Source organism: Calypte anna, unplaced genomic scaffold (genome assembly GCF_003957555.1).
Source record: "Calypte anna isolate BGI_N300 unplaced genomic scaffold, bCalAnn1_v1.p scaffold_145_arrow_ctg1, whole genome shotgun sequence".
Lineage (NCBI taxonomy): Eukaryota > Metazoa > Chordata > Aves > Apodiformes > Trochilidae > Calypte > Calypte anna.
The window spans coordinates 71,181-84,739 of record NW_022045447.1 but is presented as its reverse complement, the minus strand read 5'-3'; the positions used below and the strand labels follow the sequence as shown (position 1 = coordinate 84,739).

At 52.5% G+C, this 13,559-nt stretch overlaps 1 protein-coding gene across 1 annotated transcript in view; it reads right to left on the bottom strand.

The window, feature by feature from the left end:
• The window catches only part of ARHGAP39 (Rho GTPase activating protein 39), a 63,461-nt gene that overhangs the window by 31,139 nt on the left and 18,763 nt on the right, over positions 1 to 13,559 (bottom strand). Inside the window, exon 4 of the mRNA XM_030468492.1 lies at positions 1,477 to 2,893. Within this exon, the coding sequence (XP_030324352.1) occupies positions 1,477 to 2,893 (1,417 nt within the window). The remainder of the gene's footprint in view (positions 1 to 1,476; positions 2,894 to 13,559) is intronic.

Here is a 13,559-nt window from a genome sequence, read left to right as displayed (position 1 = left end):
AAGTCCAACTTTGAGGGACGAGCTTCCTAAGGACCAACTTCTTTGAGGGACCATCTTGCTCTGGAGTAACTTCTTTGAGGAACCAGGTCACTAAAGCCCACCTTTGAGGGATCAGCTTCCTAAGGAACGACTTCTTTGAGGGACCATCTTGCTATGGACCAACTTTGAGGGAGCAGCTTCCTCAGGACCATCTTTGAGGGACCATCTTCCTACAGAGCAACTTCTTTGAGGGACCAGATTACTAAAGATCAACTTTCAGAGACCATCTTACTATGGACCAACTTTGAGGGACCATCTTGCCACAGAGCAAGTTTTAGAGGGACCAGGTTACTAAAGATCCAACTCTGAGGGACCATCTTGTTATGGACCAAAATTTTAAGAAACCAGGTCACTAAAGTCCAACTTTGAGGGACCAACTTCCTAAGGACCAAGGTCTTTGAGGGACCAGCTTGCTATGGACCAACTTTGAGGGAGAAGCTTCCTCAGGACCAACTACTTTGAGGGACTATCTTGCCACAGAGCAACTTCTTTGAGGGACCAGGTTACTAAAGACCAACTCTGAGGGACCATCTTGCTATGGACCAACTTTTTAAAGAAACCAGGTCACTGAAGTCCAACTTTGAGGGACCAGCTTCCTAAGGACCAACTTCTTTGAGGGACCATCTTGCTCTGGAGCAACTTCTTTGAGGAACCAGGTCACTAAAGCCCACCTTTGAGGGATCAGCTTCCTAAGGAACGACTTCTTTGAAGGACTATCTTGCTATGGACCAACTTTGAGGGAGCAGCTTCCTCAGGACCAACTTTGAGGGACCATCTTCCTACAGAGCAACTTCTTTGAGGGACCAGATTACTAAAGATCAACTTTCAGAGACCATCTTACTATGGACCAACTCTGAGGGACCATCTTGCTATGGACCAACTTTTTTAAGAAGCCAGGTCACTAAAGTCCAACTTTGAGGGACGAGCTTCCTAAGGACCAAGGTCTTTGAGGGACCATCTTGCCACAGAGCAACTTCTTTGAGGGACCAGATTACTAAAGATCAACTTTGAGGGACCATCTTGCTATGGACCAACTTCTTGGAGAAAACAAGTTCACTAAAGTCCACCTTTGAGGGAGCAGCTTCCTCAGGACCAACTTTGAGGGACCATCTTGCTCTGGAGTAACTTCTTTGAGGGACCAGGTTACTAAAGATCAACTTTCAGTGACCATCTTGCTATGGACCAACTTTGAGGGACCACCTTCCTAAGGTCTTTGAGGGACCATCTTGCTATGGAGCAGTTCCTCTGAGGCACCCTTTTTGAGGACCTTGAGCTGGATCTAAACCCCCTTTACTGGAAGAAGGAGCTTTCACTGGAAGGGTGATGGGGACACACGGTGTGACCCCCCCACCCGAGGAGATGCCAAGGGTCATCGGCGTGGAGCAAAGCAGTGAAACCCCCACCCCTAAAGCCAAGGACATCCTGGGGGACATTTACCTGAGATGGATGGAGGTAGGGCTCCGGGGAAGCCAGGTTGGTCTGCACGGAGACGCTCTTCTCCAGGAGGATCTGAGGGAAACCCAACTTCTCGAAGGTGTTCCTCTTCCAATGTTTGTTCTCCTGCTGTGCCAAGGCCTCGTCCTCGCTGAAAGCTCTCACCACGGGACCAGGCATGGGCAAGGGGAGGGCACCATCGCTCTCGTAGCCCGAACCGTCCTTTTGGGAGTCCCAACTGCTCCGTTGTTTCATGTGGTAATGGGCTTGTTGGGCTTCCCAAGCCAAGCGGGCTTGGGCCAAGAATGGTTCCGGGTAACCCCGTCCCACTTCCGCCTCCGCCGCTTTGCTTTCCGTCCTGTTCATGGGTGACCTGTTGGCTCCTGGGGTAGCTCGTTCCTCCCCCAACATCTGCTCGCTCAACACCTCCCGGTCCCCCGAGCCATCAGTGGAAGAGGCGTTGGGATCATGGGATTGAGAAGGCTTCCGGCTCTTCCTCTTTCGGGTGGAAGGCGAGTAACCAGTGGAGGACAAAGTGTCCTGTTGGCTGGACCATGACATGGAGTCCTCAGCCTGGGCCACTTGGCCACCAGTTGGCCCAGGGCAAAAGTCAGGTCCTTCCATGGTGCTGTAGTCACCTGATTTGATCTCCAAACGTTGGTCCCTCACCAAACAAGGGCTGTGTTGGAGGGAGTAGGACCCCCCAATGGGATTGGGGGAATATTTATGCCTCAAACCCGTCTTCATCTTGGGGCTGGAACCCGACTGCTCGACGTAGACGAGTTGCCTGACGTACTCTTTGCCGGCGGGGCTGTACTCCAAGCTCATGAAACGGTCGGGACACTTCTGTTTGGTGAGGACCAACTGTTGGTAAGGTGAGTTGGAGCTTTGTTTGGGGGACTGTAAGAAAGGGTGAGGTTTCCTGATGGGGGATTTTTGAGGAGAAGCTGCTTTGAAGCTCCCGCTGGCTTCATACTGCATGTCCACGGGGGGCTCGTCGTAGATGGGGGCTTGGTACTCCATGGGAGGTTCCTCGTAGAGGGGGGGTTCGTAAGCGTAGCGGGGGGAAGAAGGTTGGGATTCGCTGGAGTGTTTGCGGTGTTGGGTTTGGAGAGGGGAGCAGAAGGTGTCCCCCCGGCCCAAAAGTGGAGAACAACTGCCCACGTGCTCGGCCCTCTTCAAAAAAGGGGATTGCTTCCTTTCGGGGAAGAAAACGGAATTGTCGGCGTCGGAGGAGGAGGAGAAGGTTTGGAGGTTGGGGGACTGCTGGCCACCCGAAGGGCGTCGGGAACGGGTGCCGGGGGCTTGGTTTTCCGTGGTGTAACCGTTGCCTTGGTGGAGCAGGAAGCTGGGCTCCCGATCTGTCACCTTGATCAACATCCGCTCCTTGGTGCCGGCGTTCCAGCGCAGCGACGACGTCCTGGGGGAGAAATGTAGGGGGGGCATCAGCAAAGCAAACCCCTGGTGGGATGGACACCCCTCTGAGAACTCCAGGACATCCCCAAAACATCATCTGCAGTGGTGGGATGGACACCCCCAGAAGTCCAGAACTTCCCCAAAACATCATCTGAAGACCCCTGGTGGGATGGACACCCCTCTGAGAACTCTAGGGCTTCCCCAGACCATCATCTGCAAACCCATGGTGGGATGGACACCCCTCTGAGAACTCCAGGGCTTCCCCAGAACATCATCTGCAGACCTCTGGTGGGATGGACACCCCCAGAAGTCCAGAACTTCCCCAAAACATCATCTGAAGACCCCTGGTGGGATGGACACCCCTCTGAGAACTCTAGGGCTTCCCCAGACCATCATCTGCAAACCCATGGTGGGATGGACACCCCTCTGAGAACTCCAGGGCTTCCCCAGAACATCATCTGCAGACCTCTGGTGGGATGGACACCCCCAGAAGTCCAGAACTTCCCCAAAACATCATCTGAAGACCCCTGGTGGGATGGACACCCCTCTGAGAACTCTAGGGCTTCCCCAGACCATCATCTGCAAACCCATGGTGGGATGGACACCCCTTTGAGAACTCTAGGACTTCCCCAGAACATCATCTGCAGACCTCTGGTGGGATGGACACCCCCAGAAGTCCAGAACTTCCCCAGACCATCATCTGCAGTGGTGGGATGGATGCCTCTCCAAGAACTCCAGGACATCCCTAGACCATCATCTGCAAACCCATGGTGGGATGGACACCCCCAGAAGTCCAGAACTTCCCCAAGACATCATCTGCAAACCCATGGTGGGATAACAACACCCCAGAACTCCAAGATTTCCCCAAAACATCACCTGAAGTGCTGGGATAGACACCAAAACCCCACAACTGCTGCTCCAGGCCTTCCCCAGACCATCATATTCCATCAGAACCTAAAGGATGAACGTGTCCAACCACCCCAAGCCTCTCCCATCAGGTGATGGGGACACAAAGGCACTGTCACCCTTCCCTGGGTCCCACAACTCCCTTTGGGGAGCATGAAGGACAAAGCCAACTCCTCCAAAAGTGATGACACACCTTGGAGGACATCTCCAGGTGATGGCCTTGAGTTCTTCATGATTGGAGCTTTTGGAGATGAACAGGGATGGAGAAGCCAGCATGGTCACCTGCTGGGGACAAGCCTTGGTGCAGACCTACATTTAGGACCAGTTTCATGGGGGTTTGAAGGAGAAGGGACTGACCTCACCGTGATCCTCACTTGGGACTGACCTCTTATTGGGTTCTCCCACCCCAGGATGAGAAGGAGAACCCACGTACATCAAGCTCCATATCTCCCACCTCTTTTTTTGCTTCCCAATCTTTGTGGTCCCCCAAGATGAACCCATCCCACCTCCTCCAGTTCCCAGCTGGAGCTGGGTGACATGGAAAGCATGGACAATGAGAAGGCCAAGCAGCATTTTTGAAGAAGCTGAAGACAAGAACCTTGAAACCTCAACCCCAAGTTGAGCAGAGATGTCCCAGCCCCACAAATCCTGACCCCACTCCATTGCCTTGAAGGTGCTGAGACACTGACCCAGTCTGCCCAAAGAGGTGGTAGATGCCCCATCCCTGGAAAGACTCAAGGCCAGGTTGGAGCAACCTGATCTATCTGAAGATGTCAAACCCCTGGTGGGATGGATATCCCCCAGAACATCCCCTCAACGTGGGGGTTGGAGCACCCTGATGTATCTGAAGATGTCCCTGCTCATGGCAAAGGGTTGGACCAGGTGACCTTCAGTGGTCCCATCCCACCCAACCCACTCAATGATTGGCAGGACAAAGGGGAAGGTTTATAAGGTGACAGAGGGTGGACATTTCAAGTCCTTGGGAGATGCCACTCAGGCAGAGGACCTCCAAGAGGAAGAGCAGAGGTGGCTTTTATACAGCTTGTCCCACAAGAGGGCTCTGAGCTGGAGTTTGCTCCTGTCTCCAGAGCCTGGGGAAGCACATCCTGTTACCATCTCCTTGCCAAGTCCCATGCTGGCACAGAAGATCCTGGAGGCACCATCTGTGACGTGCCTGGGAGCACAAGCTGCTCTCCCAGATCCTCCTCTCTTTCTTCTCCACAGCCTCTTGTCCTCTTCGACCTTTTGAAAAAGGTGGAGGAGGTCCAACTATCAAATCTTGCAGGAAAAAACCCTCCCTGTGTCTTCTTCTTCTTCTTCTGCCCAACCCAAGGTCACCCATCCTCATTAAAAAGTTGATTTTCCAACCAAGACCCCAAAGCTTTTGAGGCAGGAGAGCAGAAGAGCAGAACCAGACATGTCCTGGGGTCCTACCACGACCACCTTCAAGCTTTTTCATCATGACCCACACAAGAATCTCTTTTGAGTGATGGGGTTGGAGCTTCTGCTCCTCAATGTGAGGTTGGGAGCCACCACCACCACCTTTGGCACCATGAAAGTGTCACAATGGGAATTATCACCAGGTCTTCTGCATCCCATGGGTGGGTTTTGAGGTCATCACCCAACTGGGTGACCCATAACTAACCCAACATCTCCACTGGAGTCACCTGACAAGAGGAGAAGATGCTGCACCCCCAACAATTTGCAACCCTAGACCAGACCCCACAGCTCCTCTTGGTGTCTCCTGGTGTCCTCCAGCAGCTTTCAAGAGCAAAACTTGTCCCAGCAGGGAAGGATGAGCAACCTTAGGGCAGTCATGGTGGGATGGACACCCCCAGAAATCCAGGACTTCCCCAGACCATCATCTACAAACCCATGGTTGGATGGACACCCCCCAGAAGATGCCCTCAACGTGAGGTTGGGAGGCAGCACCACCACCTTTGGGACCATCAATGTGGCACCATGGGAATTCTCACCAGGTCTTCTGCATGCCATGGGTGCGTTTTGAGGTCATCACCCAACTAGGTGACCCATAACTAACCCAACATCTCCACTGGAGTCACCTGACGAGGAGAAGATGCTGCACCCCCCAACAATTTGCAACCCTAGACCAAACCCCACAGCTCCTCTTGGTGTCTCCTGGTGTCCTCCAGCAGCTTTCAAGACCAAAACTTGTCCCAGCAGGGCAGGATGAGCAACCTTAGGGCAGTCCTGGTGGGATGGACACCCCCAGAAATCCAGGACTTCCCCAGACCATCATCTCCAAACCCATGGTGGGATGGACACCCCCCAGAAGATGCCCTCAACATGAGGTTGGGAGCCACCACCACCACCTTTGGCACCATGAAAGTGTCACAGTGGGAATTATCACCAAGTCCTCTGCATCCCATGGGTGGGTTTTGAGGTCATCGCCCAACTGGAGGATGCATAACTAACCCAACATCTCCACTGAAGTCACCTGACGAGGAGAAGATGCTGCACCCCTAAAAATTAGCAACCCTAGACCAGACTCCACAGCTCCTCTTGGTGTCTCCTGGTGTCCTCCAGCAGCTTTCAAGACCAAAACTTGTCCCAGCAGGGCAGGATGAGCAACCTTAGGGCAGTCCTGGTGGGATGGACACCCCCAGAAATCCAGGACTTCCCCAGACCATCATCTACAAACCCATGGTTGGATGGACACCCCCCAGAAGATGCCCTCAACGTGAGGTTGGGAGCCACCACCACCACCTTTGGCACCATGAAAGTGTCACAATGGGAATTCTCACCAGGTCTTCTGCATCCAAGGGGTGGGTTTGGAGGTCATCACCCAATCGGGTGACCCACAGTTAACCCAACATCTTCACTGGAGTCACCTGACAAGAGGAGAAGATGCTGGACCCCTAAAAATTAGCAACCCTAGACCAGACCCCAGAGCTCCTCTTGGTGTCTCCTTGTGTCTTTCAAGAGCAAAACTTGTCCCAGCAGGGCAGGATGAGCAACCTTAGGGCAGTCATGGTGGGATGGACACCCCCAGAAATCCAGGACTTCCCCAGACCATCATCTACAAACCCATGGTTGGATGGACACCCCCCAGAAGATGCCCTCAACGTGAGGTTGGGAGGCAGCACCACCACCTTTGGCACCATGAAAGTGTCACAATGGGAATTATCACCAGGTCTTCTGCATCCCAGGGGTGGGTTTGGAGGTCATCACCCAAGTGGGTGGCATCAAGTTTGCCCAAAGAATTTGGAACCTGGGATGAGACCACAGCATGAATTTGTGGAACATCATGGAGGAAAGGGAAGCTCCAGGTGGCTCCAAACCTCGTGGGTGGAGGAATGGAAGCCAAGTTCCTCACTGCCTGCTCCAGGGCCACCTGAGAGCCCAGGTCCTCTCTACCTCTCTCCTTTCTGACCTCCTAAAAAACATCAGCAGCCTTACAAAGCCTCTGGGACAGGTGCCCCTCAAAATATTTGTCAAATCCAAGCTGCTGAAATGGCTCAAGCCACCATGGACATGTAACCTTGGTGTCCCCAAGCCCCTGCTCCATCATTACCAGGGTTAGAAAGAGCGGAGGTGGCCCCAAAGCCCCCTTAGATGCACCAAGGCTGCAGAGGATGGGTGATGCAATGGAGGAAAATTGAAATTTTTTTGCTCAAAAGGGGAATATTTGGGATATATTTCTGTATTTCACAGCATCCTCCTGAAGAAGCTGTCAGCCCACAGCTTGGACAGGAGCACCCTGTGCTGGGTTAGGAACTGGCTGGAGGGCCGGGCCCAGAGAGTGGTGCTGAACGGGGCTGCATCAAAATGGCGGCTGTGGTGTCCCCCAGGGATCAGTGTTGGGCCCAGTTCTGTTCAATATCTTCATTGATGATTTAGATGAGGGGATTGAGTCCATCATCAGCAAATTCACAGATGACACCAAGCTGGGGGGGAGTGTGGATCAGCTGGAAGGCAGGAGGGCTCTGCAGAGGGACCTGGACAGACTGGAGAGTTGGGCTGATTCCAATGGGATGAGGTTCAACACGGCCAAGTCCCGGGTCCTGCACTTTGGCCACAACAACCCCATGGGGAGCTCCAGGCTGGGCACAGAGTGGCAGAAAGGGACCTGGGAGTCTGGATTGCCAGGAAGCTGAACATGAGCCAGCAGTGTGCCCAGGTGGCCAAGAAGGCCAATGGCATCCTGGCCTGGATCAGGAACAGCGTGGCCAGCAGGTCCAGGGAAGGGATTCTGCCCCTGTACTCAGCCCTGGGGAGGCCACAGCTTGAGTCCTGTGTCCAGTTCTGGGCCCCTCAGCCCCTCAGGAAGGAGATTGAGGTGCTGGAGCAGGTCCAGAGAAGAGCAAGGAGGCTGTGAAGGGATCCAGCAGAATTCCTGTGAGGAAGGGCTGAGGGAGCTGGGGGTGTTCAGGCTGGAGAAGAGGAGGCTCAGAGGAGACCTCATCACTCTCTCCAACTCCCTGAAAGGAGGTTGGAGCCAGGGGGGGGTTGGTCTCTTTTCCCAGGCAACTCTCAGCAAGACAAGAGGGCACAAAAGGTCTCAAGTTGTGCCAGGGGAGGTTTAGGTTGGAGATGAGAAAGAATTTCTTTCTGGAGAGGGTGATCAGACATTGGAATGGGCTGCCCAGGGAAGTAGTGGATTCTCTGTGTCTGGAGATATTTCAAAAGAGCCTGGATGTGGCACTCAGTGCCATGGGCTGGGAACCACGGGGGGAGTGGATCAAGGGTTGGACTTGATGATCTCTGAGGTCCCTTCCAACCCAGCCAATTCTATGATTCTATGATTCTATATTTTTTTTTTGTGGGGGGTGGATAAATCCCTAGAGAAGCTCAGTGAGGAGGTGGGTGATGACTTCCCGTGAATGAGAAGAGAGAGGAGAAAATGTTTGCCATGGAAAATCCTTTGGAAATTTTAATTTTTTCTGTCCTCTCTGCCCCTCAGGGTTCCCTTTTCTGTCTCATAGAATCATAGAATTGGCTGGGTTGGAAGGGACATCAGAGATCATCAAGTCCAACCCTTGATCCATTCCCACTGCAGTTCCCAGCCCATGGCACTCAGTGCCACATCCAGGCTCTTTGGAAATATCTCCAGACACGGAGAATCCACTACTTCCCTGGGCAGCCCATTCCAATGGCTGATCACCCTCTCCAGAAAGAAATTCTTTCTCATCTCCAACCTAAACCTCCCCTGGCACAACTTGAGACCCTGCCCTCTTGTCTTGCTGAGAGTTGCCTGGGAAAAGAGACCAACCCCCCCCTGGCTCCAACCTCCTTTCAGGGAGTTGCAGAGAGTGATGAGGTCTCCCCTGAGCCTCCTCTTCTCCAGCCTCAACACCCCCAGCTCCCTCAGCCCTTCCTCACAGCAATTCTGCTGGATCCCTTCACAGCCTCCTTGCTCTTCTCTGGACCTGCTCCAGCACCTCAATCTCCTTCCTGAGCTGAGGGGCCCAGAACTGGACACAGGACTCAAGCTGTGGCCTCACCAGGGCTGAGCACAGGGGCAGAATCCCTTCCCTGGACCTGCTGGCCACACTGTTCCTGATCCAGGCCAGGATGCCATTGGCCTTCTTGGCCACCTGGGCACACTGCTGGCTCATGTTCAGCTTCCTGTCAATCCAGACTCCCAGGTCCCTTTCTGCCACTCTGTCCCCAGCCTGGAGCTCCCCATGGGGTTGTTGTGGCCAAAGTGCAGGACCTGGCACTTGGCCGTGTTGAACCTCATCCCATTGGGATCATCCCAACTCTCCAGTCTGTCCAGGTCCCTCTGCAGAGCCCTCCTGCCTTCCAGCTGATCCACACTCCCCCCCAGCTTGGTGTCATCTGTGAATTTGCTGATGATGGACTCAATCCCCTCATCTAAATCATCAATGAAGATATTGAACAGCACTGGGCCCAACACTGATCCCTGGCGGACACCACAGCCACCATTTTGATGCAGCCCCGTTCCTCCAGAACTGGCAGGAATTTTTTTTCCTCCCAACTCTGAGTCCATCTCCATGACAAACCACTTCCCAAACCCCCCTCATCTTCCACCACCCAAACCAACCACATGCAAATTTCATGCAAATCTGCATCCCTTCCACATCTACGTTTATTTACAGGAAGTTTTTTAGGTTTTTTTTTTCCTCCCAAAAATGCCATTTCTCCACTGAAATCTCCCAGCCTGCTCCAACAACCCCTCCCTGATCTTCTCCCACCCTTTGGAAAGTCAACCACAGAGGAGAAATCTCCGGGTTGGTTTCCTTTTCTAATTAAAATGAGTAATTATTTGGATGCAATAATTAAGACCAACGTTCTCTCAGTTTTCCTTAAAGATTAAAAAAAGAAAAATACCATTTTTTTTTGTCTTATATATATATACACCCAAGATTTCCACCTTTACCCAGAATCTTTCCTTCAATCAAGGCAAGACTCATGAAGAAAAGGTCAGAGCTGGGCTCGAGTGTAATTATCTTCACAGCCTCCTAATTAATTATTTTCTGATTAAACAGAGGACACCACGACGCTGCTGATTTCAAAGGTAGAAACCTTCTTAAATACAACCCCCCCCCTTTTTTTAACCATATCTGGACTTTGAAGATGGAGTTTATAATTTAAGGCTTAATTATATGGAATTATAATTAGATAAAATTACACAGCATTATTTTATAGGTATAATATATGTGATATATATAATTATTATAATTATAATTTCGGATTAAATGGGTTTTCCCCTCCTGGGGGGGAAGGGAGGGAGATAAAAGAAGGGATTAATTAGAAAGATTCATTTAAATGTATTGGCTTCTGATGGGTTTGGACCTCCTGGAGAAGCATGGGATCCCACCACCCCCCTGCTGTGTCCCCAAGATGTCCCCACCACCCCCTTGCCCCCTCACCTTCCTCCCCTGGCCACAGGAGATGGATGCATCTTCTCCCCCAAGGTTTCTCTCATCTCCCTCCTGAGCTTTTACTCCTTTCCCCCCACCAGTCCAGTGCTAAACTGGGACCAGTCCTGATTCCTAAGTGATGAAGGATGCAACCAATGCCTCGTGTCCTCCTCCCCATCTTCTCCTCCCACTTGGGTACCACCATCCTGCTGTGAAGCTTGGGGTCAACCATGAGCCAACAGTAGGGAAAAAAAAAAAAATCCCTTCCTGCTGCTCTGGCAACATGGATCCCATCCTACAAAGAGCTTGCCAGCTCTCCATGGAGAGCCCCAGAGCTCTCCACGTTCCCAACTGAAGCCTCTGATGATGCCTCCTGGATTTCCAGGCTGGCCTTAGGACAGTGACCAACCATCTGTAACTCTGCAAAGTCATGGAATGAGTTGGAGAGACCTTAAATCCCACCCAATCCCATCCTTCTGCCATGGTCAGGGACCCATCCTACCAGCCCAGGGTGCTCCAAGCCCCATCCAACCTGGGCGGAGACACTGCCAGGGATGGGGCAGCCACAGCTTCTGGGGGCAACCTGGGCAACCAGGGGCTCAGCACCCTCACCCCAAAGAATTTATTCCAAACATCTGACCTCATAGAACCCTCACAGGCCTTCAAGATCCATCAAGTCCAACCAGCAGCCCTACACCACCTTCACCACTGAGAATCAGGCAAAGCAGGGATGGTTCCACCTCTCTTCTACTGAGCTGCAACTTGGGGCTGATCCTAGAATCTTAGCATCCTAGAATGGGTTGGGTTGGAAGGGACCTTCAGTCCCACCCATTGCCACCCTTGCCATGGTCAGGGACACCTCGCAGCAGCCCAGGTTGCTCCAAGCCCCATCCAACCTTCAACACTGCCAGGGATGGGGCAGCCACAGCTTCTGGGGGCAACCAGGGGCTCAGCACCCTCACCCCAAAGAATTTCTTCCCAATATCCAATCTAAATCCCCCCTCTTGCAGATGGAAACTCTTCCCCCCTCATCCCATCCCTCCAGGCTCTTGTCCCAAGTCCCTCCCCAGATTTCCTGGAGCTCCTTCAAGGGTTCTCTAAGGTCTCCCCAGAACTTCCTTCACCTAGCACACTGCAAAGGCCACCACTAAACCCCTCAGCACCACCTCTACATGGCTTTGAGGTTCCTCCAGGGGTGAGGACTCCACCACTGTCCTGGGGCAGGGCCTGAACCTTTCCAGGAAAAAGTCCTTCTCCATCTCAACCCAGTAGAAGCATCCAGTGGAGGTGTTTGTCCTCCCTGGTCCCACTGGAATTGACCTGGATGATGTCAGCAGGTGCCAGATGATGGAGTCAAGGTGAGATGGGTCCATCTGGATCCATGGGGGAGGTCCCAGAAGTTGTAGCCCCTCACCACCACCACCACCTCCATTTTGGGAGATGGTGACCAAAGGGAACATCTCCTGAACGTTTCAGGGCAGGATGAGGTGGCTCAGCTAAGATGTCTCCTTTGGCCACTGAGAAAGGGTGACCAAGAAGCCACCTGGATTGTCTCAAGACCAATTTCCCAGCCCCTTTAATCCATTCCTGCTTGGGTTTGGAGGGCAAAAAACTTATTTGGAAAGAGGCTCCAGGAGGAGACCCACAGCACAATCATTCTCCACCTCTGATCATCCACTTGAATCATCTACATGGAATCCATAACCACCTGAAACTGCTCTACTCAACACCAGATCCTAAGAAAGAGCTTCAAAACTGGTTCCAGATGTTCAAGCCACCACCCCAGTGTCATGGCAGATGTTGGGGTGGATCAGTGAGTGAACCCTTCCCCATCCCCAAAGTGATGATGGAGCCAAATGAGCCCTTGTAGACCAGGAGCTCCCCATGAGCTGTGACCCCATCACAAGACAGCCCTGGTGGCCCCCTCTGTTCTGCTCCACTTTCTGGTCATGGCCACTCAAGCCACCACATCAAGATGATGGATGGTTCCTACCCTGAAAACCTTCAAAACAGATCTTAAGGGTGGTGGTAAAGTTAAAAAAAAATTAATATAAATTAACGTGTGGAGGGAGGAGGATCAGAAGATCAGAAAGAAGCCACCACTGTTCCTGCCCTGTCCCCAGTGCTGTCCCACGCTCCCACCTCACCACCAAGGCCACCTTGCAGACCCCAAGCCTGATCCTGGGTTGAAGTTTTGGGTACCTGTAGTGGAGGAGTTGTCCCTCTGCACTGTAATCCCTGTAAATCTCATATTCCTTCTCGAAGACTCCGGCGGGCGACGAGCTGCAACAGAGGAAGAGGGAACAAGGAGTGAACCAAAGGTGACAACCACCTCCCCTCATCCAAGCCCGAGGTTAATGAAGGTCCATCTGCAGAGATGAGGTCCCCACCACTCTCAACTCTTCAGCTCAGGACCTTCTCCCACCTCCTGGCATCAAGCTTGGAGTCATCAATCAGTTGGTTGGAAGATGATGACCAAGCCTCCATAGTTGGGGTCTCCAGCTTTGGTGCAAAGCCTCCAAACCACCATATTCTCCCTCAAATTCTTTGGGAAGGAGGGCTCTAGACATGCCTAGGTAGATCCTAAACATCTCAGAGCTTCATCCCACCCGTGGTCCTTCCCAAGGGCAGCTCTTCCTGGGCCTTGATTGCTGCTCTTGCTCCTTGCTCACCTCAGATGGTCAGAACCAACGCAGGCAGAGGTGGTGAGACCCCAAAAAAGCCTTTTTTGGCCCATTTTCATCTACCATGTTGAAGCTGGGTTAAATCTGAGCCCTCAGAGCCTTTGGTCCCAGAAGACAGAGAAGGTCACAGCACCAACCTATTCCAAGAGACGCCTTACCTGAGTGCACTCATTGGAGGAACATGGAAAAAAGGACCTGGAGGTGCAGGGATGGCACTGACACTTTGTCCTTG